Source organism: Oncorhynchus nerka, linkage group LG13, assembly GCF_034236695.1.
Source record: "Oncorhynchus nerka isolate Pitt River linkage group LG13, Oner_Uvic_2.0, whole genome shotgun sequence".
NCBI lineage: Eukaryota > Metazoa > Chordata > Actinopteri > Salmoniformes > Salmonidae > Oncorhynchus > Oncorhynchus nerka.
In genome coordinates this window covers 28732253-28760247 of record NC_088408.1, presented here as the reverse complement: position 1 = coordinate 28760247, position 27995 = coordinate 28732253, and the positions used below count along the sequence as shown (strand labels likewise).

At 45.0% G+C, this 27995-nt stretch overlaps 2 protein-coding genes across 7 annotated transcripts in view; one reads left to right on the top strand and one right to left on the bottom strand.

Annotated features, from left to right (window-relative positions):
• Window positions 1–1596, top strand: part of snx9b (sorting nexin 9b) — a 33723-nt gene extending 32127 nt beyond the window's left edge. For all 6 annotated transcript variants that reach the window (XM_065026314.1, XM_065026315.1, XM_065026316.1 and 3 more), the window contains one exon: window positions 18–1596. In XM_065026314.1, coding sequence (XP_064882386.1) covers window positions 18–65 — 48 coding nt within the window. In that variant the 3' untranslated portion in view covers window positions 66–1596. The remainder of the gene's footprint in view (window positions 1–17) is intronic.
• LOC115139237 (angiopoietin-related protein 7-like) lies at window positions 711–17667 on the bottom strand. The gene is made up of 8 exons (XM_029676398.2): window positions 17535–17667; window positions 16436–16900; window positions 12226–12345; window positions 12017–12131; window positions 11604–11741; window positions 10994–11210; window positions 9037–9232; window positions 711–8750 (listed from the first exon to the last, which is right to left on the bottom strand). The coding sequence occupies exons 2-8, from the start codon at window positions 16802–16804 to the stop codon at window positions 8604–8606; spliced, it is 1302 nt and encodes a 433-aa protein (XP_029532258.1). The 5' UTR covers window positions 16805–16900; window positions 17535–17667; the 3' UTR covers window positions 711–8603.
• Window positions 17668–27995: the final 10328 nt, after the last annotated feature.

Genomic DNA, 27995 nt, shown 5'->3' with positions numbered 1-27995 from the left:
ATTCCTGGTTTGGGCAGATTGCTGAGAAGCTGAAGCAAGCACACAGTCAATTCACCACCATGTAAACCTGCCTCCTAAGACTGAAAATGCAAGAAACAGCTTAACACCCAAGACATCTCTCTTTTTCTATTTCTCACTCTGTTGCTTTTTCCCTTTGCGCAATTTCATTTCCTGCAGTCGTTAGCTAATGATGCTAATGTAATCTGTTTTAAACAGTCTAGGAACTGTTTAGGAAGAGGTGTAGACAGTCGAAACCCAGATGGGTGGATTGCAGCAGTGCCTGATGCACAGTGGGTGCCACATACAGCACCAAACAGCCCAGTCCCACAGGAAACAACACTGACTTCTTCCTGTGTCTCAGGTCAGGGTAACATGACAAACATTCAGGCCCTCATTGAACATATTGCACAGTTAAGCGTTGCCCTCACTGCCTCAGTGATTCACTCAAAATGCAGAGGTCAAAGAGCAGCTCTCTTCCCCTGGCAAAGAGGATACTGTTTGCATTTCCTTGTTTGACTGAATCCATGGGCTAGTCATGTGGAACTGACTTCCTCAGTTCCACATTATAGTAAACCTACAGTTCCCTACCTTGGTTCTCTGGTAATGTTTGGATGGATGTGTTATGGATCTCTCCCATGACCAAGCACGCCTTTGTGGATGTTGTTTTTTGCTCCATGGTTCTTTATTATCCCCTGGTCATCTTTTGGACCTTACCCCAGCATCACAGCATTTCAACAGAAATTGTGTTTATGATTTTTTTAAGTGATTGAAACACACTCACAGTTCAGAGTAGAGATGTTGCATTATGCCTTGTCAGTTAAGTTCCAGAAGATATGAGAGAGTGTGTGTCACCACGCCCCTTGCTTGTGAGTGTGTCTGAACACTGCTGGCAGTGCCCCGCCTCTTCCTTCACTCACTTCCTCGATCTCTAACAGGAAGCTCGACCCTTTCCTGCCACTGTGCCTTGTTGACGTTCTGTAGAAAATAGAACTGCATGCTTCGCTAATTCCCCCCTTACTCATTTTTTTTTACTATTCACATCTTTCCAAAAACATGGAGTTCTGCTTTTCTCCCTTCTGGAAGGACAAATCCTGATGGGGAATGTTAGAGGTTATGCAATGGGAGCCTACTCCTCGTCCATGGAAGCCAAACATCAGCGAGCCAATGCTTCTCCCAAAGCCAGTGCCAAACATGGTGGCTGGGTCCCAATACTCGTAAATTACTCCCTTGTTTTCTTTCCTTCAAAAATAGCTGAGCGGTTTCACAATATTGCTTTCACCTATCAAATCCTTACATAGCAGTGGTTAGTAAGGAAATGTGTTAAGACAATTGGGACACAGCCATGCCTTTATCCAGGTGTCTATGACAGCTCTTCTCTGCCTCACTCCACTTAATACCGCAGTGCAATCTTCCATCATTATTTAATCTCCCTCTTTCTATTCTCGTCACATAAATACAAATAAATCTATATTCTATCTGATGCATGTGCTTTTTGGTTGTTGAGGTATTATTTTATGTATAGAAATATTTGCGATACGTTGTCACCCAGAAAGAGGAGAAATTAAGTTTGATTTAATAAAAATGATTTGTACTCTCCGTGTACACGTTTGCATTTCTTTGAGTGTGTTTGTGGGAGTGAGTGTGAGTCAGGTCTTGTTCTGCCGGACTTGTGTATTTGGGACGACACCCACCCACACACACTCATATACACACACAGCCGGCCCCGTCTGAAAATTCTGTAGAGATGGATAGGAATGAAAATGAGTTGGTCTATAAGCAGAGCGGAGCGTCAAAGAGTGTGTTTGTGCTGATTATGAGGGTGGAATGAAAGAGGTCTTTCACCCTGTACTCTGCCTGCACCCAGCTCTGACTGAAATCAGGTGCAGCTGGGTCTCTATCTCTACACCCAGAAAGAGTTAAATATTTCACTCTATAAAGAGTTAAATACGCTATATATACAGAAGTATGTGGACACCTCTTTAAAATGTGTGGATGTGGCTGTTTCAGCCACACTCGTTGCTGACGGGTGTACAAAATCGACTACACAGCCATGGAATCTCCATAAACAAACATTGGCAGTAGAATGGCCTTACTGAAAAGCTTAGTGACTTTCAACGTGGCAGTGTCATAGGATGCCACCTTTCCAACAAGTCAGGTTGTCAAATTTCTGCCCTGTTAGAGCTGCCCCGGTCTACTGTAAGTACTGTTATTGTGAAGTGGAAATGTCTAAGAGCAACAACGGCTCAGATGTGAAGTGGTAAGCCATACAATCTCACAAAATGGGACCACCGAGTGCTGTAGTGCATACAAAACTGTCTGTCCTCGGTTGCAACACTCACTACCGAGTTCCAAACTGCCTTTGGAAGCAAGGTCGGCACAATAACTGTTCATCGGGAGCTTCATGAAATGGGTTTCTATGACCGAGCAGCCGCACGCACACAAGACCAGTAGCGATTTTAGCATGTAAATCTTGATGGGGGAAAATAAAAGAGGGATGCATCCCAGCAAAGCCACAACACAACACTAAACAATACATTAATTGCACTACAACAGTGACAAACAATGCCCACAAACTGTTAGGGCCTACATAAAGCTTTCCCAACCAACAGCAGTCTCAATACCTTACCACTGCTACACCTGGCTATCAGCAGAGCCTTGTCTGGCAGTGAAAAACTGTTTATTCAGCCTCATTTACTGCCTTTAAAAAAACATAGCTGATATGGCTGACTTGCTAAAACAAATGTGGTGTCTACTGACAATTGAGATGTACAAACTATGATATAAGGTGACGACAAGCAGATGAATCAATCTGTAATTTCGATTAAGACATTGAGCGAGCTACAGTAGGACGGACATAGTCAATATTTTACATTTAATATAACTTTGTTTTGCACTATTGAAATGTACAGCGCCACAATTCAGAACATGGGCCATTCTTATAGTGTTCTCCCTGTACACCAAGTCAGAAGAACCGTAGGATAAATAAAGGGGGCATATAAGCAGACAATGAAAGCTCTTACAATATTCAATGATTACAGTTCTCTAAAACAGGTTAAATGCTACATGTACACCACCAAGTCAGAACAGTAGGCAAAATTTAAGAGGGGTATATGGACCAAATTATTAGTGTGAGGCACATGGGGTACTAACATCTTACTGCACAACATACACTTAGTATTACTTTCTTAGCTACAGTATGCATATGTCCCTGGAATATTACATAATTTATGCAGGAGCATACAATACATTTTTGGACTCACCTTGTTGTGCTGTGCTCACTTGAACAGGAAGGTGGCACGTCCTTCATGGGCATATTTTGTCATCAAAGTCTGTCATTCTCTGGATTTATGGTGCTTTCAAAACAACTGGGAACTCTGGAGGGGGGAAAACGAGGTCAAATCGTGATGACGTCATTGATCTTCAGGTCATAGCTGTAGAAAGAGACCAGATTTACAGTTCCGAGTTGGATGACCGTTCAAAATGTATTTTCCAATGCATTTATTCCCGACTTCCCAGTTGTTTTCGCAGTTCCAAGTTAAGTTGTTTAGACCACGGCACAAATTATGTTTCATTGACAGCATGGCCATGTGAATGTTTATAATTTTAAACTTGCAAAAAAGCCCCTTAATCCCAGATTTGGGACCACACAGCCATTCCACTGAATAGCAGGCTAGTGATTGGTTTGCAAAGCTTGAAGTTAGCCACTGTCACTGATTCTTTCCAAACCACTCATTGTTGAATTTGGGATTTCTAACTTGTTGTGTAATGTTTATGGCCGATGAGCACCAATACGTTTAATCTATCATTTCTCTTCATTATTTCTCTTAATATGACAATAATTAAAAAGGATTTGCCAGTAGATTGTCGACTTGATTCATGATGATGACTGCTAGCTAAGATTTTGAAAGTATGATGTTGACAGCCCAGTCAATTCCTGCCAGTGTGCACAGTGCGATATCAACCCAGAACATATTGGACTGCTTTTTCTCTACCACATCTCTGGATTCCTACCACAAGCTCTGAACCTTTACACCGAATCATCGCAGCTAGCTAGCTGCTATCTGAGTGTCTACTCCTGGCTAACGTCTCTGTCCGGAAGCAAGCACCAATTAGCTTGGAGCTAGCCTTGAGCTAGGCCCATCTCCTGGCTAGCTGAAGAGGTCCATCAGCCAATTTTTGGGGTTACAATACCTATTTTGCCAATTGGCCTGGACCCTTTTACTGCCAACACGGAGTGCCAACGATCCATCACAACTGGACCCCCTCGTAACCTTCCGAGGGGGTCCACCGAAGGCCCTTCTGCTAGCCTGCTAGCTCCGGCCCGCTAGCTGTCTGAATTGCTGTGTCTCCAGCTCGCCTAGCTACTCACTGGACGCTATGATCACTCAGCTACGCATGCCTCTCCCTAATGTCAATATGTCTTGTCCATTGCTGTTTTGGCTAGTGATTATTGTGTTATTTCGATGTAGAGCCTCCAGCCCTGCTCAATATGCCTTAGCTAGCCCTTTTGTTCCACTCCCCACTCATGTGGTGACCTCACCTGGCTTAAATGGTGCCTCGAGAGACAAAACCTCTCATCGCCACTCAATGCCTAGGTTTACCTCCACTGTATTGATATCCTACCATACCCTTATCTGTACATTATTCCTTGAATCTATTCTTTCGCGCCCAGAAATCTGCTCCTTTTACTCTCTGTTCTGAACGCACTAGACAACCAGTTCTTATGGCCTTTATCCGTACCCTTATCCTACTCCTCCTCTGTTCCTCTGGTGATATAGAGGTTAACCCAGGCCCTGCAGCACCTATCTCCACTCCCATTCCTCATGTGCTCTCATTTGTTGACTTCTAACTATAAAAGCCTTGGTTTCATGCATGTTAACATCAGAAGCCTTCTCTCTAAGTTTGTTTTATTCACTGCTTTAGCACACGCCTACCCAGATGTCCTAGCCATGTCTGAATCCTGGTTTAGGAAGGCCACCAAAAATGCTGAAATTTCCATCCCCAACTACAACATTTTCCGACAAGATAGAACTGCCAAGGTGGACCAAGTGCCTGCAGAGTTCTGTTATACTATCCAGGTCTGTTCCCAAACAATTCGGGCTTCTACTTTTAAAAATCCACCTTTCCAGAAACAAGTCTCTCATTGTTGCCGCTTGTTATAGACCCCCTTCAGCCCCCAGCTGTGACCTGGACACCATATGTGAATTGATTGCCCCCCATCTATATTCAGAGCTTGTGATGCTAGGTGACCTAAACTGGGATATGCTTAACACCCCGGCCGTCCTACAATCTATGCTCGATGCCCTCAATCTCACACAAATTATCAAGGAACCTACCAGGTACAACCCTAAATCCGTAACCATGGGCACCCTCTTAGATATCATCTTGACCAACTTGCCCTCTAAATACACCTCTGCTGTCTTCAACCAGGATCTCAGTGATCATTGCCTCATTGTAAAACTGACTATCCTACCGATCCTTGACTTCGGCGATGTCATTTACAAAACTCATCAGCAAACTGGATGTAGTCTATCACAGTGCCATCTGTTTTGTCACCAAAACCCCATATACTACCCACCACTGCGACCTGTATGCTCTCGTTGGCTGGCCCTCACTACATATTCGTCGCCAAACCCACTGGCTCCAGGGCATCTGTAAGTCTATCCTAGGCAAAGCCCCGCCTTATCTCAGCTCACTGGTCACCATAGCAACACCCACCCGTAGCACGCGCTCCAGCAGGTATATTTTACTGGTCACCCCCAAAGTCAACACTTACTTTGCCCGCCTTTCCTTCCAGTTCTCTGCTACCAATGACTGGAACTAATTGTAAAAATCACTGAAGCTGGAGACTTATATCTCCCTCTCTAACTTTAAGCATCAGCTGTCAGAGCAGCTTACCGATCACTGTACCTGTACACAGCCTATCTGTAAATAGCACACCCAACTACCTCATCCCCATATTGTTACTTATCCTCTTGCTCTTTTGCACCCCAGTATCTCTACTTGCACATCATCATCTGCATATCTATCACTCCAGTGATAATGCTAAATTGTAATTATTTCGCTTCCATGGCCTATTTATTGCCTTACCTCCCTACTCTTCTACATTTGCACACACTGTACATAGATTGTTCTATTGTGTTATTGACTGTACGTTTGTTTATGTGTAACTCTCTGTTGTTGTATTTGTCGCACTGCTTTGCTTTATCTTGACCAGGTCGCAGTTGTAAATGAGAACTTATTCTCAACTGGCCTCCCTGGTTAAATAAAGGTGAAATACAAATAAATAAAACATGATCAGTCCAATCAAAGCTGCTGTACATATAACTTAATTTGATGTCATTTTATCTGTGGCCAATGACCTTGAGCTTTCTTGGATGGGCACTTCTAATGTAACTCTATGGCAGCACCCAAGGGACTAGAATTTTCTAGATCTAATTTTCTAGTTCTTGTGGGGCGGCAGGTAGCCTAGTGTTTAGAGCGTTGGGACAGAAACTGTAAGGTTGCTGGATCGAATCCCCGAGCTGACAAGGTAAAAATATGTCGTTCTGCCCTTGAACAAGGCAGTTAACCCACTGTTCCCCGGTAGGCCGTCATTGTAAATAAGAATGTGTTCTTCACTGACTTGCCTAGTTAAATAAAGGTTGCATTACCATTAGACTTGGCAGTGACAAAGTGTCCTCATGAGTGACAGAACACTGAGCTTGGCTGAAACACCTGCATTTTGGAGTTGCCTTACTCAAGAAAACAAAAAAGAGACCGTGTTTGTATGCGGCTTTATTAGTAACATGCCCCCCCCCAAAAAAATGTAAAAAAATTTTTTTGTAAAAATGTTGGCCTCAAAACAGGTTTCCAGCGTTTCAACTGCACAAGACTAAGATCACCATGCCAAGCGTCAGCTGGAGTCCGACGAATCTGGGTTTGACAAATGCCAGGAGAACGCTACCTGCCCAAATGCATAGTGCCAACTGTAATGTTTGGTGGAGGAGGAATAATGGTCTGGGGCTGTTTTTCATGGTTAGGTTTAGGCCCGTTACTTCCAGTGAAGGGAAATCTTAACGCTACAGCATACAATGACATTCTATATGATTCTGTGGTTCCAACTTTGTGGCAACAGTTTGGGGAAGGCCCTTTCCAGTTTCAGCATGACAAAGCCCCTGTGTTCAAAGCGAGCTCCATACAGAAATGGTTTGTCGCAAATCGGTGTGGAAGATCTTGACTGGCTTGCACAGATCCCTGACCTTAACCCCATTACTTTTGGGATGAATTGGAACGCGGACTGCTTATCGCCCAACACCAGTGCCACTCCTCACTAATGCTCTTGATGCTGAATGGAAGCAAGTCCCTGCAGCAATGTGGAAAGCCTTCCCAGAAGAGTGGAGGCTGTTATAGCAGCAAAGGGGGGACCAACTCCCATGTCAATGCCCATGATTTTGGAATGAGATGTTCGACAAGTTGGTGTCCACATACTTTTGGTCATGTAGTGTATCTCAATCTACACACACAAATAGGTAAATATCTCAATCTGCACACAAGCCGTAAACACCCACACTTCCTTGTGTTTGAACGCTAACTGCAGTTTAAGAACTGCGGCAGTTAGCCTAGTGGTTAATAGTGTTGGGCCAATAACCGAAAGTTTGCTGGTTTGAATCCCCAAGCCGACAAGGTGAAAAATCTGTCTGTGCCCGTGAGCAAGGTACTTAACCCTAATTGCTCCTTTAAGTCAGTCTGGTTAAGAGCTAAAATGTAAGAACGTTATATTTACATTAATCTGAGTTTTGTGTTTTTCTAGTTGGGATTCAGCCCTTAGTCTTCACACTAACACACATTGCAGTTTAAACAGTGTCTTTTCTCTTCTATATATTATGTATGGTATAATATATACCATTTTATGTAATGTATAGTATATTGTCCACCTGCCTGTGGATCTATAGGAGGGAAGTTCCCCTTCATCCCTCCAGCAATAGGCTGTTAGTTTGGCACAGTCATGTTATTATAGTACAGGACTGTGGAATCTATGTAACTCCAGCCATCTTCTAGACAGGTCAACACTTCTCGACGTGTGCCACACCTTCCATTCAATACTTGTTTCTCAGAGTTCACTGGACAATATCTGTTGCTGTGTCTGTATTGGTCAGAAGACTTTAGTACAACATGCCACAGTATCCAGGACTGAGCTTCTCACTGAGCACAGGTGGCTGGTGGCACCTTCATTTGGGAGGATGGACTCAGTAATGGTTGGAACGGAATAAATTGAATGGTATCAAACATGTGGTTTCCATGTGTTTGATAATATTCCATTCACTCTATTCCAGACATTATTATGAGCCGTCCTCGCCTCACCAGCCTCCTGTACCTGTCAGGCTTATTGGTGGCATGGCCACATATGCAAATTTAAACATTATGCAAAAATATATCCACACACATTCAAAAATATGTGCACACACTGAAAATCCATCTCCAGACCGGTGAGTAATGTTTACAGCACATTTCACTGTAAAAGTGTGGAGCATGTACGTCTGTGGTGATGTCATCAGATCAGACGAGCCATTATGGAGCCTGACCGTCATCAGGGGTGGTTGTCATGAACATGCGGTGGTTTCTCAGGGCGACATGTGTGGGCGGAAGGTACGTGGGCGGATCATCATACTGACTTTCCTTAGAGAGTAGTAGTCCGAGTCCTTCCAGGAATACCACACGATTCCGTCTGGTCCTAGAGGGTTCTTCCCCTTGGGGGAATACCGGCCTCCCTGTGGGGTCACAAACACAGTCAGAGTCAGCGGTCAGGGTGGTAACAGGGAGGAATACCGGTGACCAGATACCTAGAGGTCTGTAAATATCTGTCAAGCACTTTGTGACAACTGCTGATGTAAAAAGGGGATTATAAAAAACATTTGATTGTTTGATTGGTTATGAATATACTTTTGATTACCATTAGACACATACCTCTATCAAACATTCACATATCATTCACATTCTATCTGACAAGGTCATTTATTGTGCAATGTGTGTGTGTCTGTATGGTGAGGTTGTTACTCTGTAGTAGACTCCGTTGAGGTTGGCGTAGAAGCACTGGTTGTACCACCAGCCTCCGTGGGATATCTCAGCACAGATGTTGCCAGTGTCGGGGGTGCTGAAGCCCTGCTTGTCATGGTACCAGCTGAATGAGTCCTCCGTCGTCCCACTGAACCCAGACACATGGAGACAGTACTGGCTGTCCTCCCCATCCACACTGTATGGAGACACACACGCACACGGACAAGCAGAAGTTAAAATGCCACCCAAAAGAGAATGTCTAGGTCATTCCAAATTCCAGTGTGTGTTTTCATTCAAATAAAAATTGAAAATCCGCAGAAAATTACCATTTTGAAATGTCCAACTTCTGCAAAAATGTTAACCCACTCAACCCCAAGGTTTTCACCATTGTTGTTAAGCCCTGGTTATTTTGTTGCTTTGGACAAATCATTTTACTTATTTAATGCGATTAGTGATTAATTAAGGTTAATCAGGTTTAAGGTCTACCCTGAAATGTGAACTGGACTCTCGTTTTAAAATGGTAAAACTATTTATTTTGAAAAAGGAACATTGAACATTAATAGTCAAATCATAGTGTAGAAGCAGGTGAGATGATTCTACTGTTTTTTGGGGGTGTTTTGTGTTGGAAAATTGAGTACATTGAGTATAACATGTCAACCCTGTTACTCATTATAGGCTAGAAATGTTTTAACACGTTAAAATATTGTTGTTAAGCTTTCATTCAATTCCCCCTCCTTGTTCCACACAACAAGCTTCCATTCAATTCCCCCTCCTTGTTCCACACAACAAGCTTCCATTCAATTCCCCCTCCTTGTTCCACACAACAAGCTTCCATTCAATTCCCCCTCCTTGTTCCACACAACAAGCTTCCATTCAATTCCCCCTCCTTGTTCCACACAACAAGCTTCCATTCAATTCCCCCTCCTTGTTCCACACAACAAGCTTCCATTCAATTCCCCTCCTTGTTCCACACAACAAGCTTCCATTCAATTCCCCTCCTTGTTCCACACAACAAGCTTCCATTCAATTCCCCCTCCTTGTTCCACACAACAAGCTTTCATTCAATTCCCCCTCCTTGTTCCACACAACAAGCTTTCATTCAATTCCCCCTCCTTGTTCCACACAACAAGCTTCCATTCAATTCCCCCTCCTTGTTCCACACAACAAGCTTCCATTCCCCCTGTCACATGGGGAGTTACGGCTGATAAAGATTCAATTGTCAACCCTTTTACTGTCAACCCAGTCCCTTTTACTGTCAACCCAGTCCCTTTTACTGTCAACCCAGTCCCTTTTACTGTCCGTTTTCTAGTCATTTGTCTTAATTTAACCTCTTGAAGTTGGAAATGTTTTCTTATTGACAATGTTCAAATTACACTACCCATCACACTACCCAAAAGGCACTCTATTGGTAGAATGTTTGTGTGTGATGTGACTGCATGCCTAGGCGTGTTTGTATCTAACCCCCACCTGAAGCTCTGGGAGAGGGCGTGTTTGTCTCTAAACCCCACCTGAAGCTCTGGTAGAGGGCGTGTTTGTCTCTAAACCCCACCTGAAGCTCTCGTAGAGGGCGTGTTTGTATCTAACCCCACCTGAAGCTCTGGGAGAGGGCGTGTTTGTCTCGAACTCCACCTGAAGCTCTCGTAGAGGGCGTGTTTGTCTCTAACCCCCACCTGAAGCTCTCGTAGAGGGCGTGTTTGTATCTAACCCCCACCTGAAGCTCTGGTAGAGGGCGTGTTTGTCTCTAACCCCCACCTGAAGCTCTCGTAGAGGGCGTGTTTGTCTCTAACCCCCACCTGAAGCTCTGGTAGAGGGCGTGTTTGTCTCTAACCCCCACCTGAAGCTCTCGTAGAGGGCGTGTTTGTCTCTAACCCCCACCTGAAGCTCTGGGAGAGGGCGTGTTTGTTTCTAACCCCCACCTGAAGCTCTCGTAGAGGGCGTGTTTGTCTCTAACCCCCACCTGAAGCTCTGGTAGAGGGCGTGTTTGTGCTTGTTGCTCCAGTCCTCTAGGTCAATCCTGAGGCTATAGTCTCCCTGGCTGGTCAGGTCATGGATGTGGTCGTTACCCAGCCAGAACTCAGAATGCATATCACCAAACCCGTCCTTATACTCCCTCCAGCTCCGGTCAAAGGTCACAGAGCCATCCACACGCCGCTGGAGCATCGTCCAGCCACCACCTGGGAGAAGGAGAGGATACGTACACATTAAATATGACATACACTACCGGTCAAAAGTTTTAGAACACCTACTTATTCAAAAGTTTTTCTTTATTTTTACTATTTTCTACATTGTCGAATAATAGTGAAGACATCAAAACTATGAAATACCACATATGGAATCATGTAATAACCAAAAAAGTGTTAACCAAATCAAAATATATTTTATATTTGAGATTCTTCAAATAGCCACCCTTTGCCTTGGTGACAGCTTTGCACACTCTTGGCATTGGTAGTGTACAAGTTATGTAAACACACATTATGAGGATATGTTATTGACTGATCAAACTGGTTCTTCAAACCACAAACCAACTCTGTTCATGTGTGACACTTGTGAGTGTATATAACCCTCACCCTCTGTCTCCATGTCACAGTAAACCTCGACAGGCATAACCCCCAGTGAAGGCACCACCGTGTACAGACCAGAGCGCCTCACACCGTTATAGTAGATAGACGCACAATCTATAGGACAGTTCCTCACATGCTGTACCTCTGGCGGACAGAGAAAACACAGAGTGTTTCATCAGTATTTGACACAAACTTAAAAATGCAGTATTTGAGCAGAGATGAAAAGTGGGATATTGGACTCAGAGAATACTTTTAAAGAGGTTTGTCACCCTCTACTGGTAAATTGTAGACCTTGGCTACAATGAATTGTAGATATGTTAAATAAGTCCAAAATAAGGCAATAATCATTTTTAAATATATATATATATATATATCTGATAGTGTGTGTGTGTGTTTATCAATAATGGGTGTCTATGTACCTGGATGCAGGGCCTCCTCTGAACTCATCTGAGGGCTGGTACCGACAATGTTGATCATACAGCCAGGGTTCCTCCGTACACTCTCTACCAGCCGAGACAGGTTATGGATCTGGGCCTAGAGAGACAGACGACAAGCTCTCAACATGTTTGAAAAATGTACTTCGATTATTACATTACTGGTACTATAAGATGTGTACTGTACTGTGTACCTGTAGGTCGTAGATGAGGGTCCCTTGTAAGTGCACTAGTGTGGTGGCCTCGGCATAGTGAGTCTCCAATTCATGGAAACGATGCTCCAAGGATGAGTTAATACGGGTCTTCTCCTCGCTCTGATATATATACACACACACACATTAAGACAACATTGCATGGATATGTACACAGCAAAGAGTAAACTCCTGGCCATTTCAAAATCCATGCAAGTAATGGAACAATGCTTCAAAGTGTTGATTGTTTGAAATATCTGGGTTTGAGGATATATTCTGAATGATCTTTTGAAAAGCACATTGATTATATTCGAAAAACAATTAACTATAAACTTAGATTACTACACAGATCTAATAATTGTTTTACTTAATCCGTTAGAAAGACCTTAGTAACTCAACTGCTGCTTCCTATAATAGACTATGGTGACATCATCTATAAAAACACAACCACGACCTTACTTTCTGAATGAGATGTAATTGATATCAATCTTTGAAGATTGATTCCTGGATGCCATTATAAGGCACATCATTGCACAATGTGTGAATCACTAAATGGTCTGTCACTGTCTAATAGAAGACAACTGCATTGGTACCAATTTCTTTCTAAATGTATCTATTTAAATCTCTCTGTATCAGTGGAGGCTGCGGAGGAGGAGGACAGCTCATAATGTCTGGAACGGAGTGAATGGAATGATACCATTCCACGTATTCCGCTCCAGCCACTATCACGAGCCCGTCTTCCCCACTGAAGGTGCCACCAACCTCCTGTGCCCTGTATATACTCACTTTACAAGACACACACTACTCCTTTCAAAAACAGTAGCAATCACACATTCTACAGGTATATCATGAGGTTGGAGTAAGATCTTTCAAATACAAAGGCCCAACTTACTGAAATAATTGACATACAGAAATCAGGACATTACAATCACGCAGGGAATTTAAGGAAGGCCTTTTTCGAATGTTAAGAACAAACTGTGTTTTTAAGTAATAGAAACATCACCATGTGAAGATGTTTGTAAATATGTATCTATGTATTATAGGTACTTGGTTGTATTAGTTGTGTTAGCAGTGTTAGCAGTAGTTTTTATTAGTTGTATTAGTAGTGTTAGCAGTAGTTTTTATTAGTTGTATTAGTAGTGTTAGCAGTAGTTTTTATTAGTTGTATTAGTAGTGTTAGCAGTAGTTTTTATTAGTAGTGTTAGCAGTAGTTTTTATTAGTTGTATTAGTAGTGTTAGCAGTAGTTTTTATTAGTAGTGTTAGCAGTAGTTTTTATTAGTTGTATTAGTAGTGTTAGCAGTAGTTTTTATTAGTTGTATTAGTAGTAGTTGTATTAGTTGTATTAGTAGTGTTAGCAGTAGTTTTTATTAGTTGTATTAGTAGTGTTAGCAGTAGTTTGTATTAGTTGTATTAGTAGTGTTAGCAGTAGTTGTATTAGTTGTATTAGTAGTGTTAGCAGTAGTTTGTATTAGTTGTATTAGTAGTGTTAGCAGTAGTTTGTATTAGTTGTATTAGTAGTGTTAGCAGTAGTTTGTATTAGTTGTATTAGTAGTGTTAGCAGTAGTTTGTATTAGTTGTATTAGTAGTGTTAGCAGTAGTTTTTATTAGTTGTATTAGTAGTGTTAGCAGTAGTTTTTATTAGTTGTATTAGTAGTGTTAGCAGTAGTTTTTATTAGTTGTATTAGTAGTGTTAGCAGTAGTTTTTATTAGTAGTGTTAGCAGTAGTTTTTATTAGTTGTATTAGTAGTGTTAGCAGTAGTTTTTATTAGTTGTATTAGTAGTGTTAGCAGTAGTTTTTATTAGTTGTATTAGTAGTAGTTGTATTAGTTGTATTAGTAGTGTTAGCAGTAGTTTTTATTAGTTGTATTAGTAGTGTTAGCAGTAGTTTGTATTAGTTGTATTAGTAGTGTTAGCAGTAGTTGTATTAGTTGTATTAGTAGTGTTAGCAGTAGTTTGTATTAGTTGTATTAGTAGTGTTAGCAGTAGTTTGTATTAGTTGTATTAGTAGTGTTAGCAGTAGTTTGTATTAGTTGTATTAGTAGTGTTAGCAGTAGTTTGTATTAGTTGTATTAGTAGTGTTAGCAGTAGTTTGTATTAGTTGTATTAGTAGTGTTAGCAGTAGTTTTTATTAGTTGTATTAGTAGTGTTAGCAGTAGTTTTTATTAGTTGTATTAGTAGTGTTAGCAGTAGTTTTTATTAGTTGTATTAGTAGTGTTAGCAGTAGTTGTATTAGTTGTATTAGTAGTGTTAGCAGTAGTTTTTATTAGTTGTATTAGTAGTGTTAGCAGTAGTTTTTATTAGTTGTATTAGTAGTGTTAGCAGTAGTTTTTATTAGTTGTATTAGTAGTGTTAGCAGTAGTTTTTATTAGTTGTATTAGTAGTGTTAGCAGTAGTTTTTATTAGTTGTATTAGTAGTGTTAGCAGTAGTTTTTATTAGTTGTATTAGTAGTGTTAGCAGTAGTTGTATTAGTTGTAGGCCTATTAACTGTTTTATGCTGTTAATGTACTTTTTTGTTTGTTATTATTTCATTTTTATTCTTTTTAGACCATAGTTGCCATATTATTCTTGTTGTAAAGTATTGTTTGTTTGTTCCATTTTTTATTTTTTTTGGACACGAGTTGGTGCCTCAAGAGATTTCATCCTTGAAAATATCTAATAAATATATATAAGTACATTTTCATAAACAAAGATGTTCTGTACATGCTAAGAACAGTCTGCTATGCAGTAACTGCTATGCCCTTTTCCCCTGTAAGGTGAGAAGTGTTGGGATATAATAGTGGGGCAATATACTGTATGACCCCAGAAAAAGAGATTTGCAGAGAGAGAAAGGAGTAAAATGGATAAGGGAAATGACAGAGACAGACATACAGAGGGGATTCAACCACCTATTATGGTGGAAATTACAAGATTATGTTATAATACTTTTATTGCATCAAATGGTTGTTTTATGCAACCGAATAGAGGATTTTTATAACAATTGTGTGTGTGTTCTACTGAGGATGGGCCTCTGGGAGATAACACTGACAGGAGATTTATGATGTCTTTTGGGTGATAAAACCTAAAGAGACCTCATTCCAGAGCATGAGTTTCTGTTTCTGTTCTATATGGTACCAGGGAGAGATGACCCCAGTGCCAGACACTGGTCTCTATGCAAAGATAACTGTTTTTACAGCAGATACTTATAATTCACAGCAGACAGTATCTTTCATACAAATCTTAACCTTGTGACCCATTCTATATCTGTTGTTCATCATGTAGGTTGAAAGGGGTGTATCTTAGCTATAATAGACCTTTGTACTTTTGTCTCAGGGCTCTCAACGAGTCATCTAAGGGTGACTCGATGACCAGCCATCATTATCGTAGAGCACTCAATCGATTCACTTTATATGTGTGAGTTGTATTGACCTGCTCCCTTATTAATAAGTGATTAAAGATTTAGTTTAAGGATAACTCTGACTTGTGTGATAAGGTTGTCTCTCCTCATTTGATAGTAAAGAAATGAACCACCACACAAACCCCAAACATCCCACCTACAGGTGCTATATTCCCAGTCCATATCCCAAACCACATCCAAGTGGCACTACCCCCCTTTCGTCCCAGACCAGGTAAAAGCCATGGTTAGCCAAAGGGCTGAGTCCCAGTGACACAGACACACGAGGCAGCACGTGGTGGAGGAGGGCCAGGAGAGCCAGGCCAGAGTACCCAGGGCTAATCCCCTTAGCGCCAGGGTCAAGGACTTGCTAGGGGGAGGGACACCTGGGGAGATACCGTACACTACCGGCTGCCACGGCGTAGGGGGAGTAACAGAGACAGGTGTCAGTGTGTATGTGTGTATATGTGTGTGTCTACAGTATGTGTGTTAGTTGGCTGAAGTCCTCCTTTATGACGTAGGGTTAGAGTGTGTTCCGGAGGCTTTTAGCATTCAGTTTAACGTAAAGTAACCATAGCAGTATCTCAAGAACAGTTGCTCACCTGCAGTTCTAGACCACTGGCACATGTCCTGCTCTGAGTCTGAAGCAGTGGCTCACCTCCAGCCTTACACACTCATACAGAAACTAGAGCACTGTATCTCAGTCATTTAACTTTTATTTCCATGAAGCTTTATAACCCTGGCCTACTTGTTTTTCCCTGAACTCTAGTTCTAGAATTTGAACGCCATCTATTTCTCTACACCATTAGCCTATTCCTCCAGTTCTATCTCTAGAACCCACCTGCAGCTCCAGAACCTTGACGCGGTGCCTGTGGTTCCTCAGCTCCTCCTGAAGCTCTGAGATGGTCTCCCTCAGCGACAGAATCTGCTGTTTCCTCTCCTCGTTCTCATGCAGCCAATAGGAGACTTCGTCTGTGCAACGGAACATGTCTGGACAGCGCTGGTCCTCGGTCTGGGGCAGGGTGGCCACCAGACGGCACATCCCATCCTCCATCACCTGGTTACTGTAGTCCCCGCACTGGGAGCCCCCGCCACCACCGCCAATCTGATGACTAGTGGGGTCTTCTCCATGGACCTCCCGGACCAGGAGGACATACAGAGCCAGCCACAAGCCCAAGAGGGGGGTACAGTGAGGGGGTAGGAAGGCCATTGTTCTCCTCTGGTTGGAACGTCCTAGCTTGGTCAGAGAGAGTGGTCTGTCTGGCTCTGGAGACTGGCAGGTTCAGGTTCAGGTTTAGCTTTCTCTCTGTAGGATGGGCAAAAAAAGCTTTAGTACTATAACATCACTGCACACTGGTAGGCCTATATGTACCACCAGATCATCATTACATTACTTAGCAGACATTCTTATGCAGAGCAACTAGGGTTAAGTGCCTTGCTCAAGGGCACATCAACAGATTTGTATACCTAGGCAGCTCAGGGATTCAAACCAGCAATATTTCAGCTATTGGCCCAACGCTCTTAACCAATAGGTTACCTGGCGCCCCATCGTAGTCCAGACACTAATGTCTGACATATTCATAGCTCACACCAATGGCCACCTCCCAACCACAACCTTTGACCTGCTCTAATAGCGTGATTAATAGGTTGTGAACTCTGAGCACTGAAATGAAAACTAGGTGAACCTACCATGTTATAATAGTTGAATTGCATCATAACTGATATACATGTTTTCAAATAACTGAGTAGCATTTACTGACACACAAATACATAAGCCAATGTATCTCAAACCCCCCTCCAAAACAACATACTATTTAATCACTCTATTTATTCACACAACACAATAAAACCCAACAACAAACCCAGTATAGAACCCCCCTGTGCATGTACAGAGTTAGCTACAGAGCTGCTGTAAACAAAGAAGTTTGGTATTTCTTTACCTCTCTCCTGGCCAGTCTCTCACCCCTGTCCTTACACCATCCTGGTCGTAAGACCGTCCCCATTCCTCTCCGTCTCCGTCGTTCCTTCTCTCCTCCAATCTCCACCTCTCTTTCTCTCTCTCTCTATGTGAAAGAGTGATTTAGAGCAGTGTGGCTGTAACACAGTGGACATCTTATCCCCATAATCCACCTTAGAGGATTCCCCTGAGGGAGAGGGAAAGTGAGGGAGGGAGGGAAGGAAGGAGGGAGGGGGGGAGGGAGATGCTGTGAAAATAGGATTAGGGATGAGCTGGGATGTGGACATGAAGCTAGGGTTAGAGGTAAGGTTAGGGATGAGCTGGGATGTGGACATGAAGCTAGGGTTAGGGGTAGGGATGAGCTGGGATGTGGACATGAAGCAGGGTTAGGGGAAGGGATGAGCTGGGATGTGGACATGAAGCAGGGTTAGGGGTAGGGATGAGCTGGGATGTGGACATGAAGCAGGGTTAGGGGTAGGGATGAGCTGGGATGTGGACATGAAGCAGGGTTAGGGGTAGGGATGAGCTGGGATGTGGACATGAAGCAGGGTTAGGGGTAGGGATGAGCTGGGATGTGGACATGAAGCAGGGTTAGGGGTAGGGATGAGCTGGGATGTGGACATGAAGCTAGGGTTAGGGGTAGGGATGAGCTGGGATGTGGACATGAAGCAGGGTTAGGGGTAGGGATGAGCTGGGATGTGGACATGAAGCAGGGTTAGGGGTAGGGATGAGCTGGGATGTGGACATGAAGCAGGGTTAGGGGTAGGGATGAGCTGGGATGTGGACATGAAGCAGGGTTAGGGGTAGGGATGAGCTGGGATGTGGACATGAAGCTAGGGTTAGGGGTAGGGATGAGCTGGGATGTGGACATGAAGCTAGGGTTAGGGGTAGGGATGAGCTGGGATGTGGACATGAAGCTAGGGTTAGGGGTAGGGATGAGCTGGGATGTGGACATGAAGCAGGGTTAGGGGTAGGGATGAGCTGGGATGTGGACATGAAGCTAGGGTTAGGGGTAGGGATGAGCTGGGATGTGGACATGAAGCAGGGTTAGGGGTAGGGATGAGCTGGGATGTGGACATGAAGCTAGGGTTAGGGGTAGGGATGAGCTGGGATGTGGACATGAAGCAGGGTTAGGGGTAGGGATGAGCTGGGATGTGGACATGAAGCAGGGTTAGGGGTAGGGATGAGCTGGGATGTGGACATGAAGCAGGGTTAGGGGTAGGGATGAGCTGGGATGTGGACATGAAGCTAGGGTTAGGGGTAGGGATGAGCTGGGATGTGGACATGAAGCAGGGTAAGGGGTAGGGATGAGCTGGGATGTGGACATGAAGCAGGGTTAGGGGTAGGGATGAGCTGGGATGTGGACATGAAGCTAGGGTTAGAGGTAAGGTTAGGGATGAGCTGGGATGTGGACATGAAGCTAGGGTTAGGGGTAGGGATGAGCTGGGATGTGGACATGAAGCAGGGTTAGGGGTAGGGATGAGCTGGGATGTGGACATGAAGCTAGGGTTAGGGGTAGGGATGAGCTGGGATGTGGACATGAAGCAGGGTTAGGGGTAGGGATGAGCTGGGATGTGGACATGAAGCAGGGTTAGGGGTAGGGATGAGCTGGGATGTGGACATGAAGCAGGGTTAGGGGTAGGGATGAGCTGGGATGTGGACATGAAGCAGGGTTAGGGGTAGGGATGAGCTGGGATGTGGACATGAAGCTACATTTAACATTTAAGTCATTTAGCAGACGCTCTTATCCAGAGCGACTTACAAATTGGTGCATTCACCTTATGACATCCAGTGGAACAGTAGTGCATCTAAATCTTTTAAGGGGGGTGAGAGGGATTACTTTATCCTATCCTAGGTATTCCTTAAAGAGGTGGGGTTTCAGGTGTCTCCGGAAGGTGGTGATTGACTCCTCTGTCCTGGCGTCGTGAGGGAGTTTGTTCCACCATTGGGGGGCCAGAGCAGCGAACAGTTTTGACTGGGCTGAGCGGGAACTGTACTTCCTCAGTGGTAGGGAGGCGAGCAGGCCAGAGGTGGATGAACGCAGTGCCCTTGTTTGGGTGTAGGGCCTGATCAGAGCCTGGAGGTACTGAGGTGCCGTTCCCCTCACAGCTCCGTAGGCAAGCACCATGGTCTTGTAGCGGATGCGAGCTTCAACTGGAAGCCAGTGGAGAGAGCGGAGGAGCGGGGTGACGTGAGAGAACTTGGGAAGGTTGAACACCAGACGGGCTGCGGCGTTCTGGATGAGTTGTAGGGGTTTAATGGCACAGGCAGGGAGCCCAGCCAACAGCGAGTTGCAGTAATCCAGACGGGAGATGACAAGTGCCTGGATTAGGACCTGCGCCGCTTCCTGTGTGAGGCAGGGTCGTACTCTGCGGATGTTGTAGAGCATGAACCTACAGGAACGGGCCACCGCCTTGATGTTAGTTGAGAACGACAGGGTGTTGTCCAGGATCACGCCAAGGTTCTTAGCGCTCTGGGAGGAGGACACAATGGAGTTGTCAACCGTGATGGCGAGATCATGGAGCGGGCAGTCCTTCCCGGGAGGAAGAGCAGCTCCGTCTTGCCGAGGTTCAGCTTGAGGTGGTGATCCGTCATCCACACTGATATGTCTGCCAGACATGCAGAGATGCGATTCGCCACCTGGTCATCAGAAGGGGAAAGGAAGATTAATTGTGTGTCGTCTGCATAGCAATGATAGGAGAGACCATGTGAGGTTATGACAGAGCCAAGTGACTTGGTGTATAGCGAGAATAGGAGAGGGCCTAGAACAGAGCCCTGGGGACACCAGTGGTGAGCACGTGGTGTGGAGACGGATTCTCGCCACGCCACCTGGTAGGAGCGACCTGTCAGGTCGGACGCAATCCAAGCGTGGGCCGCGCCGGAGATGCCCAACTCGGAGAGGGTGGAGAGGAGGATCTGATGGTTCACAGTATCGAAGGCAGCCGATAGGTCTAGAAGGATGAGAGCAGAGGAGAGAGTTAGCTTTAGCAGTGCGGAGCGCCTCCGTGATACAGAGAAGAGCAGTCTCAGTTGAATGACTAGTCTTGAAACCTGACTGATTTGGATCAAGAAGGTCATTCTGAGAGAGATAGCGGGAGAGCTGGCCAAGGACGGCACGTTCAAGAGTTTTGGAGAGAAAAGAAAGAAGGGATACTGGTCTGTAGTTGTTGACATCGGAGGGATCGAGTGTAGGTTTTTTCAGAAGGGGTGCAACTCTCGCTCTCTTGAAGACGGAAGGGACGTAGCCAGCGGTCAGGGATGAGTTGATGAGCGAGGTGAGGTAAGGGAGAAGGTCTCCGGAAATGGTCTGGAGAAGAGAGGAGGGGATAGGGTCAAGCGGGCAGGTTGTTGGGCGGCCGGCCGTCACAAGGCGAGATTTCATCTGGAGAGAGAGGGAGAAAGAGGTCAGAGCACAGGGTAGGGCAGTGTGAGCAGAACCAGCGGTGTCGTTTGACTTAGCAAGCGAGGATCGGATGTCGTCGACCTTCTTTTCAAAATGGTTGACGAAGTCATCTGCAGAGAGGGAGGAGGGGGGGGGAGGGGAGGAGGATTCAGGAGGGAGGAGAAGGTTGCAAAGAGCTTCCTAGGGTTAGAGGCAGATGCTTGGAATTTAGAGTGGTAGAAAGTGGCTTTAGCAGCAGAGAGAGAGAGGAAAATGTAGAGAGGAGGGAGTGAAAGGATGTCAGGTCCGCAGGGAGGCGGTTTTCCTCCATTTCCGCTCGGCTGCCCGGAGCCCTGTTCTGTGAGCTCGCAATGAGTCGTCGAGCCACGGAGCGGGAGGGGAGGACCGAGCCGGCCTGGAGGATAGGGGACATAGAGAGTCAAAGGATGCAGAAAGGGAGGAGAGGAGGGTTAAGGAGGCAGAATCAGGAGATAGGTTGGAGAAGGTTTGAGCAGAGGGAAGAGATGATAGGATGGAAGAGGAGAGAGTAGCGGGGGAGAGAGAGCGAAGGTTGGGACGGCGCGATACCATCCGAGTAGGGGCAGTGTGGGAAGTGTTGGATGAGAGCGAGAGGGAAAAGGATACAAGGTAGTGGTCGGAGACTTGGAGGGGAGTTGCAATGAGGTTGGGGAGTTGCAATGAGGTTAGTGGAAGAACAGCATCTAGTAAAGATGAGGTCGAGCGTATTTCCTGCCTTGTGAGTAGGGGGGGAAGGTGAGAGGGTGAGGTCAAAAGAGGAGAGGAGTGGAAAGAAGGAGGCAGAGAGGAATGAGTCAAAGGTAGACGTGGGGAGGTTAAAGTCGCCCAGAACTGTGAGAGGTGAGCCGTCCTCAGGAAAGGAGCTTATCAAGGCATCAAGCTCATTGATGAACTCTCCGAGGGAACCTTGAGGGCGATAAATGATAAGGATGTTAAGCTTGAAAGGGCTGGTAACTGTGACAGCATGGAATTCAAAGGAGGCGATAGACAGATGGGTAAGGGGAGAAAGAGAGAATGACCACTTGGGAGAGATGAGGATCCCGGTGCCACCACCCCGCTGACCAGAAGCTCTCGGGGTGTGCGAGAACACGTGGGCAGACGAAGAGAGAGCAGTAGGAGTAGCGGTGTTGTCTGTGGTGATCCATGTTTCCGTCAGTGCCAAGAAGTCGAGGGACTGGAGGGATGCATAGGCTGAGATGAACTCTGCCTTGTTGGCCGCAGATCGGCAGTTCCAGAGGCTACCGGAGACCTGGAACTCCACGTGGGTCGTGCGCGCTGGGACCACCAGATTAGGGTGGCCGCGGCCACGCGGTGTGGAGCGTTTGTATGGTCTGTGCAGAGAGGAGAGAACTGCGTTAGGACGACGAAATACGATAATTACGCAATTATCTATGATACAAAGACGGCTATGTAGCTAGCTAAGAAGAAATTGCTAAGATTAGACAAATCAAACCGTTGTACTATAATGAAATGTAATGAAATGTAATACTACCTGTAATACTACCTGCGGACCGAGTGCAGATGCGACCACTCGCTCCAACCCGGAAGTGAACAGCTAGGGTTAGGGGTAGGGATGAGCTGGGATGTGGACATGAAGCTAGGGTTAGGGGTAGGGATGAGCTGGGATGTGGACATGAAGCAGGGTTAGGGGTAGGGATGAGCTGGGATGTGGACATGAAGCTAGGGTTAGGGGTAGGGATGAGCTGGGATGTGGACATGAAGCAGGGTTAGGGGTAGGGATGAGCTGGGATGTGGACATGAAGCAGGGTTAGGGGTAGGGATGAGCTGGGATGTGGACATGAAGCTAGGGTTAGGGGTAGGGATGAGCTGGGATGTGGACATGAAGCTAGGGTTAGGGGTAGGGATGAGCTGGGATGTGGACATGAAGCAGGGTTAGGGGTAGGGATGAGCTGGGATGTGGACATGAAGCTAGGGTTAGGGGTAGGGATGAGCTGGGATGTGGACATGAAGCAGGGTTAGGGGTAGGGATGAGCTGGGATGTGGACATGAAGCTAGGGTTAGGGGTAGGGATGAGCTGGGATGTGGACATGAAGCAGGGTTAGGGGTAGGGATGAGCTGGGATGTGGACATGAAGCAGGGTTGGGGGTAGGGATGAGCCGGGATGTGGACATGAAGCAGGGTTAGGGGTAGGGATGAGCTGGGATGTGGACATGAAGCTAGGGTTAGGGGTAGGGATGAGCTGGGATGTGGACATGAAGCAGGGTTAGGGGTAGGGATGAGCTGGGATGTGGACATGAAGCAGGGTTGGGGGTAGGGATGAGCTGGGATGTGGACATGAAGCTAGGGTTAGAGGTAAGGTTAGGGATGAGCTGGGATGTGGACATGAAGCTAGGGTTAGGGGTAGGGATGAGCTGGGATGTGGACATGAAGCAGGGTTAGGGGTAGGGATGAGCTGGGATGTGGACATGAAGCTAGGGTTAGGGGTAGGGATGAGTTGGGATGTGGACATGAAGCAGGGTTAGGGGTAGGGATGAGCTGGGATGTGGACATGAAGCAGGGTTAGGGGTAGGGATGAGCTGGGATGTGGACATGAAGCAGGGTTAGGGGTAGGGATGAGCTGGGATGTGGACATGAAGCAGGGTTAGGGGTAGGGATGAGCTGGGATGTGGACATGAAGCTAGGGTTAGGGGTAGGTATGAGCTGGGATGTGGACATGAAGCTAGGGTTAGAGGTACGGTTAGGGATGAGCTGGGATGTGGACATGAAGCTAGGGTTAGGGGTAGGGATGAGCTGGGATGTGGACATGAAGCTAGGGTTAGGGGTAGGGATGAGCTGGGATGTGGACATGAAGCAGGGTTAGGGGTAGGGATGAGCTGGGATGTGGACATGAAGCAGGGTTAGGGGTAGGGATGAGCTGGGATGTGGACATGAAGCAGGGTTAGGGGTAGGGATGAGCTGGGATGTGGACATGAAGCAGGGTTAGGGGTAGGGATGAGCTGGGATGTGGACATGAAGCAGGGTTAGGGGTAGGGATGAGCTGGGATGTGGACATGAAGCAGGGTTAGGGGTAGGGATGAGCTGGGATGTGGACATGAAGCAGGGTTAGGGGTAGGGATGAGCTGGGATGTGGACATGAAGCAGGGTTAGGGGTAGGGATGAGCTGGGACGTCATCCTGGTCTCAGAACATTTTGTTTTATTCTGTACATAAATACGTAACACTCCATTTAGTATTATGTTATATTTTTGTCTCTATGTATTAATTTGTGGATATCCATCACCCATTTCTTATATGTTACGAATTACAATTCATATTATAAACTCAACAAAAAAAGAAACGTCCTCTCACTGCCAATTGCGTTTATTTTCAGCAAACTTAACATGTTTAAATATTTGTATGACCATAACCAGATTCAACAACTGAGACATAAACTGAACAAGTTCCACAGACATGTGACTAACAGAAATTGAATAATGTGTCCCTGAACAAAGGGGGGGGTCAAAATCAAAAGTATCTCCTCCTCATGGACTGCACCAGATTTGCCAGTTCTTGCTGTGAGATGTTACCCCACTCTTCCACCTAGGCACTGGCAAGTTCCCGGACATTTCTGGAGGGAATGGCCCTAGCCCTCACCCTCTGATCCAACAGGTCCCAGACCAGCTCAATGTGATTGAGATCCGGGCTCTTCGCTGGCAATGGCAGAACACTGACATTCCTGTCTTGCAGGAAATCACGCACAGAGCGAGCGGTATGGCTGGTGATGCTGGAGGGTCATGTCAGGATGAGCCTGCTGGAAGGGTACCACATGAGGGAGGAGGATGTCTTCCCTGTAACGCACAGCGTTGAGATTGCCTGCAATGACAACAAGCTCAGTCCGATGACGCTGTGACACACCGCCCCAGACCATGACGGACCCTCCACCTCCAAATCAATCCCGCTCCAGAGTACGGACCTCGGTGTAACGCTCATTCCTTCGATGATAAACGCGAATCCGACCATCACCCCTGGTGAGACAAAACCACAACTCGTCAGTGAAGAGCACTTTTTGCCAGTCCTGTCTGGTCCAGCGACGGTGGGTTTGTGCCCATAGGCAATGTTGTTGCCGGTGATGTCTTGTGAGGACCTGCTTTACAGGCCTACAAGCCCCCAGTCCAGCCTCTCTCAGCCTATTGCGGACAGTCTGAGCACTGATGGAGGGATTGTGCGTTCCTGGTGTAACTCGGGCAGTTGTTGTTGCCATCCTGTACCTGTCCCACAATGAACATCTTTGAAGTTACTTGGTTTTTTACTAATTATCTTTGAAAGACAGGGTCCTGAAATAGGGCTATTTCTTTTTTTGCTGAGTTTTATACATTGTATCTAGTCTATGAGACCAGGCTGGGGATGTGGACATGAAGCTAAGGTTCGTTTTTATTTTAAGAACAGTTAAGAACAAATTCTTATTTACAATGACTGCCAGATGACACTGGGCCAATTGTGCGCCGCACTATAGGACTCCCAATCACGGCCGGATGTGATGCAGTCTGGATTTGAACCAGGTACTGCAGTGACGCCTCTTGTACTGAGATGAAGTGTCTTAGAACACTGAGCCCTTCGGTATCCCATAAAAAGGGTTAGGGGAAGGGAGGAGCTGGGATGTGGACATGAAGCTAGGGGTGGGGCAGTGGGGGCCCTTCATTCAGGGCACCTGTTTGAACCCAACCATTTTTGCAAAAAATAATAATAAAATAAATGTTTTAAAAGAATTGGGCTTGCATGTTTTGCATAAAATAACATGTTTTGCATGTTATTTTATAATTAATAATAAAAAGAAGTACATATCATTAAGTTAATAAAGCTGCTGTTTTCTTGAGTAAGGCAGCTTCATAATACAGGTGTTTCAGCCTAGCTCGTTGCGTCGTGATTGGTTCAGTGTTCTGTCACTCATGGGGACACTACATCACCACCAAGTCTAAGGGTAGAGCTAAAAAATTGTTGCCCCTTGGGTGCTGCCATAGAGTGATATTAGAAGTGCCCATCCAAGAAGGCTCAAGGTCATTGGCCACAGATAAATTACGTAAAATCACGTTATACAGTATCTACTGTAGATTTGATTGGACTGATCATGTCAACATCATACTTTCAAAATGTTAGCTAGCAGTCATCATGAATCACGTCGACAACCTACTAGTAAATCCTTTTAATTTCTTGTCATGTGAAGATAAATAATGTAGAGAAATTATAGATAAAACGTATCGGTGCTCATCGACCATTGGACGTAAACATTACACAACAAGTTGGAAATCTCAAATTCAACAATGAGTGGTTTGGAAGGAATCAGTGGCTAACTGTAAGCATTGCAAAGCAATCATTAGCCTGCTATTCAGTGGAGTGGCTTTGTGGTCCCAAGTCTAAGATCTATGGGTCCATTCTCCTAGTGTAAAATTATAAACATTCAACATTGGCCATGCTGTCCGATTTGTGCCGCACTCAAAAAAACTGTTAAAAATCTGACTTTAGTGAGTTCAAGACAACTGGGAAATCAGGAAAAATGAGCTACGACTGGGAAAATACATTTTGAACTTTCATCCAACTCGGAATTGTAAATCAGGAACTCGGGCCTCTTTCTAGAGCTACGATCAGTTGTCTTGAAAGCAGCATAAATCCAAATAGTGACAGACTTTGATGACGAAGATTGATGACAAAATTCGCCCACAAAGGGACGCCGCGCCATCTTCCTGTTCAAGTGAGAACAGCACAATAAGGTGAGTAGCCCATGTGCCTCACCCTAATAATTTGGTCTATTTTCACCTCTTAATTTCACCTGCTGTTCTGACTTAGTGGTGCACATTTAGCCTATAACCTGTTTTTGAGAAATGTAATAATAGAATATTGTAAGAGCTTTCATTGTCTGCTTATATGCTCCCTTTATGTATCCTACTGTTCTGACTTGGTGTACAGGGAGAACACTGTAAGAACAGCCCATATTCTGAAGACAAGGCTCTGCTGATAGCCAGGTGTAGCAGTGGTAAGGATTCAAGCCATGGTGCTGAAAAGAAAGCTCTCCTTTTGGGACAGCTTTATGTAGGCCATACTGTAACATTGTGGGCATCATTTGTCACCGTTTTAGTGCAATTAATGTATTGTTTAGTGTTGTGGCTTTGCTGGCATGCATCTAAAATAATGTTGGAGGGTTTGTCCCACCAAGATTTACACGCTAAAATCGCCACTGTGGTAGGATTTAGGGATGAGCTGGGATGTGGACATGAAGCTAGGGTGAGGGTTTAAAAAGTTTGGGAACCTCTGGGTTAGGCTAAGCCTAACCCTAACTCTAGTTTCATGTCCACACCCTGGTTCAAATCCATCCTTAGCCATAACCCCAATCCTAACCCTTAAAACTTTACAGGTTGTCATGTAAAGAAAGTTGCCCTTTCCCTGAGTTTATAGGGCTCTTAAATCAACCTGAAATCATTTGTTTTGATGGCTCATAATAAAGCATATACAGGGGTAAGATCTTCATTTGATCAGTTTCTCACAGCAGGAAAATAATCATAAAGCAACGGGAAATGTGAATTATTGTGTGAATTATAATTAATGGACATTTTTGTAGGGGTTGATACATTTTTTGTTAGGGCAAATCAAGTCTGACATTTTTAAGTGGAAATTGCAAACTTTAGAAGCCTTTTAAAACCTCGAATACACTACAAATGTGCAGGAAATTTCCAGCAACAACAAGGTGATCAAATTAAGATCCTACGCCTACAGGTTATGTTGGAGCATTTGGACATTTCCATGGCATCAATGTAGATTACTCACTTCACACTGAGGTCATGTTCAGACAAGCTTGCTGTTGAATAACTATTTGGCACAAAACAACTTTCCTAGAATGCATTCCAGATATCAAAGTGTGTGTTCATCTGGTGTAATGTATATGGTTGTAACCAACCATTAAAAGCCTCCTAACCCAACCAAAACAAACAGACATAGACACACACACACACACACACACACACACACACACACACCCTTTTAAGACCAAGTTCAGTCTTTGAGCTAATGGTAGGCTTTTCATATTTTTTTTTAT